General features: G+C 35.5%; 1 protein-coding gene across 1 annotated transcript in view; it reads left to right on the top strand.

Moving 5' to 3' along the window:
• doc2b (double C2-like domains, beta) overlaps window positions 1-3,728 on the top strand; it is a 281,581-nt gene that overhangs the window by 210,089 nt on the left and 67,764 nt on the right. The window contains exon 4 of the mRNA XM_015382151.1: window positions 2,258-2,367. Coding sequence (XP_015237637.1) covers window positions 2,258-2,367 — 110 coding nt within the window. The remainder of the gene's footprint in view (window positions 1-2,257; window positions 2,368-3,728) is intronic.

The raw sequence follows: 3,728 nt of genomic DNA, 5'->3' as shown, positions 1-3,728 counted from the left end.
TCATCCATCCATCCATCATCCATCCATCCATCCGTCCCGCTCTCCAGCTACTTGCTCCAGCTCCCCCAGGAAACCCCAAGGTGCTCCCAGGCCAGCAGAGAAACATAGTCCCTCCAGCGTGTTCTGGGTCTCCCCCTGGGCATCCCCCTGGTGGGACGTGCCTGGAACACCTCACCAGGGAGACCTCCAGGAGGCATCCTAACCAGATGCCCGAGCCACCTCAACTGGCTCCTCTCGATGAGGAGGAGCAGCGGCTCTACTCTGAGTCCTCCCCGGATGACGGAGCTTCTCAACCTATAGAGCCCAGACACACTACGGAGAAAACTTATCCAGCCGCTTGTATCCTGGATCTCGTTCTTTTGTGACCCAAAGCTCATAAACATAGATGATAGGGTCATAGATCCATAGTGTTGAAACGTAGATCCACAGGTAAATCTAGAGCTTTGCCTTTTGGCTCAGCCCTCTCTTTCCCCAAAAACCCTCACTTCATCAAACTGAAGTGCCTTTCACTCTTTATTTATGCCTTGCATTTCAGTGGCCTAAGAGGTAAACATATTTGCACTTAAAATGTTTAGTACATAGTTTTGGAATCTACATGACCCCCATTCCAAAGGAGTGGACCCGTTCATCCGTTTCAATTTTCATGTTTCTAAACAAAAACTAGGCTTTATTGGGCTACTGTATAAAACTTTGAACTCACTGCTATTTTGGACATTTTGAATTGAAAAAGCTTCCTGGATGGGAAGAGAAACGTCTTCAAACCTGGAAGCAAAGTCCAGTGGATTGATTATTTACTTTTTGGAACACATCTAACCTACATGGTTAGAATTTCTGGCCCAAAAAAACAAACACTTCAAATAAGGAGGAAAATAATACTGAACTCTACTTAAAGCTGGCAGCAAGAGGGTACACCATCATGTGACAAACCTTTTACTTTTTGATGTCAATTAACAGAGGAGCCATATCTGGATGTAATATTTTGTACACATAAAATTGAACTCAAAAAAATGTGGACCCGTTTGTCCGTTTCAGTTTGCATGTTTACTAAACAAAAACAAGGCTTTTGTTAGGCTGCTGGATAAAACCTCAACGGTATTTCTGACATTTTGAATTAAAAAAACTTCCAGGATGGAAGAGAAACGTCTTCAAACTTGGAAACAAAGTCCAGTGGATTTTTTTTTAAACTTTTTTTTACTTTTTTCGAACAAAAAAAAAAAAAATCATATCACAAAAAACATTATCAACCAACAGCCTTTTTGGACAACCCATTTGATATATATATATATATATATATATATATATATATATATATAAAAAGTTTAATAATTGTAGTGGGAAAAAACTATTAAAATATTCACCCTAGTTAAATAAACAGATATCGATTTTACTCAGTCTGCACTTTATTTTCATATCTTTGCAAAGAGAGAACAGTTCATATTAGCCCTTATGGAACCGTAATCAGCCCTGTTCTGATCTAGACAGAGTTTTTCTCCCTTACTTATGTTAATGAAAAACTGTGAAGGTTGCGTCAGAGTAAAAACAAATTACGGTACAAAAACTTTAACAACCTTTGGGAGAGAATTTGGCTGTGGGAATAATAATGTTTTGTATACAACCACTCCTCACTCAGACATTTTCTCAGCCTTGCAGGTGAAACAAACTGAGTAAAAGCATTTTTCTCTGGATAAATAGCATAGCTAAATATATGGAGAAAAAAAAAGAAATCTACATTTTCCAACACATAATAACTATTATTTATTATCTACTAATAACTATTATTTATTCACTATCTTATTATTATTATTATTACTTATTTAATTCATGGTGCAGTAAAAATGTGTTTAGTACGGCCAGTGCATCATGAGGTCTAAGTAGCAATGAATCCATAGTATTAGTTTTTACAAAACAGCTTAAATGTATTAGGGATGGGTGGACAGTTGACTTGCTTTGTTGATTTTACACATATTTCAGGCTCAGGGTTGAAAAAAAAAAAAAAAAAAATATATATATATATATATATATATATATATATATATATATATATATATATATATATATATATATATGCTATTAACTCTGAACATGGGTGTGATAGTTTTTCAAGATATTGTACGTATACACCAGTAAGCTATGATTTAAGGTCCCCTTGGAACGTCTTCTAGAAGTAAACAAAAAATGGCTCCATTTCACTGCTTAACTGCAAAGGGAATCGTTTTTAAACGTAGATATTAAGTAAAGGATGTGATTTGTGTTTCAGGCCAATAAACTCAGAACCAAGACTCTGCACAACACACTCAACCCCGTCTGGAGCGAGACGCTGACGTACTACGGCATCACCGACGAGGATATGGTCCGCAAAACTCTCAGGTACGCTCAGCAGTAAGACCAAAGAGTATGAAGAAAAGACAAGGAAAAATAATGTGGGAAATAAAACAGCATGACTCAAAGAAACATTATAGACAGGAGCTAAGTTATATTAGGAAAAGTTATGGAACATATAAAGGTAGTGGTGCTAATGTGAATTATAAGGAAAGAAGACAAGAATTAGAGATGAGAAATGAGTAGAAATGGAGGTAAGGAAGGATGAAAACTAAAGTAAATTATAGGAATTAAATTAACAAGGAAGATGTTAGAACAAAGAAAAAAGACTGAAAGGAAAGAATCAGATTAGACCCTGACAGAAGGAAGTGAGGCAAAATGGGCCAATTAAAGAAAATCACAGGAACTCGGGAGTAATGGAAATGGAAAGGCACATAATAAAAAAGGATAAATGCAGAAAGTCTAAGAAGAAATCAAAAAGAACAAAGGACATGAGAATTTTTAAAAAGTGACCTAAAGAAAACAGAGAATAACATGTTCCTTTCTTTTTTAAATGTTCTCTTTTTTTTGTGGTTTTATTTTAGTGTTAAACAGTTTTTCTTCCTGCTTTCAAGGATGAAAAAACATATTTTAAGGCATCAACTCTTCATCCATAATTGCACAACCTTCCTGTTTATCCACCATGTGTTAAAACTCCTAAACAGAACAAGCAGAATATATTTGGTCTCATGCAAAGGTGGGAGGATAAAACACTTTTTATTCTCCTTCCAGTCAGTAAACTATACATACGGAAAGACATGTTGCCAAAAACTTTAAACTCCCTCTGAAAATGATGACACATTCATGTAATTCAAGTGTTACTTCACCTCCACCGGCTTCCTTCTTTATACCAACGTGTTAACAGTGTATAATAAAGTGGTGGAGGTAGGTTATGCAACCATATGCACACTCTTTGTTTGAGATGGACTGAGTACAGAGGAGGAGTGTTGGTGCTGCTTTGGTTTAAGTGTTAGCTCAGCGAACTATCAGAACATTGCCAGTGATTCCCTTCATGCATAAACGCCGCTGTATTAATTATTCAACACTTATTTTAGCCTTTAAGAGCAAGATGCACTGGAAAAAAAAAAAAAATGTCTTAAATTAAGTTTATTTATCCCTAATTTGAGCAGGTAAATAAGATTATTTGCCAATGGAATGAGTATTTTAACTCTTAAAATAAGATAATTAGTTATTATGCACCTGAAATAAAACAATGCAGTTGTGTTTTCTTACTGGAAAGAGAGTAAATTGCCTTATTCTATTAGCAAAATGTCTATTTTAGTATGGGGCGACATTTATAAAGTTAAGCAGTAAAACATTAGGAGCAATATTCATGGTTATTTAGTGTGCTTTAAGAGAAATTATTTTTT

This window comes from Cyprinodon variegatus, unplaced genomic scaffold (genome assembly GCF_000732505.1).
Source record: "Cyprinodon variegatus isolate N-32 unplaced genomic scaffold, C_variegatus-1.0 Scaffold250, whole genome shotgun sequence".
Lineage (NCBI taxonomy): Eukaryota > Metazoa > Chordata > Actinopteri > Cyprinodontiformes > Cyprinodontidae > Cyprinodon > Cyprinodon variegatus.
This window is presented reverse-complemented; position numbering and strand designations above follow the sequence as displayed.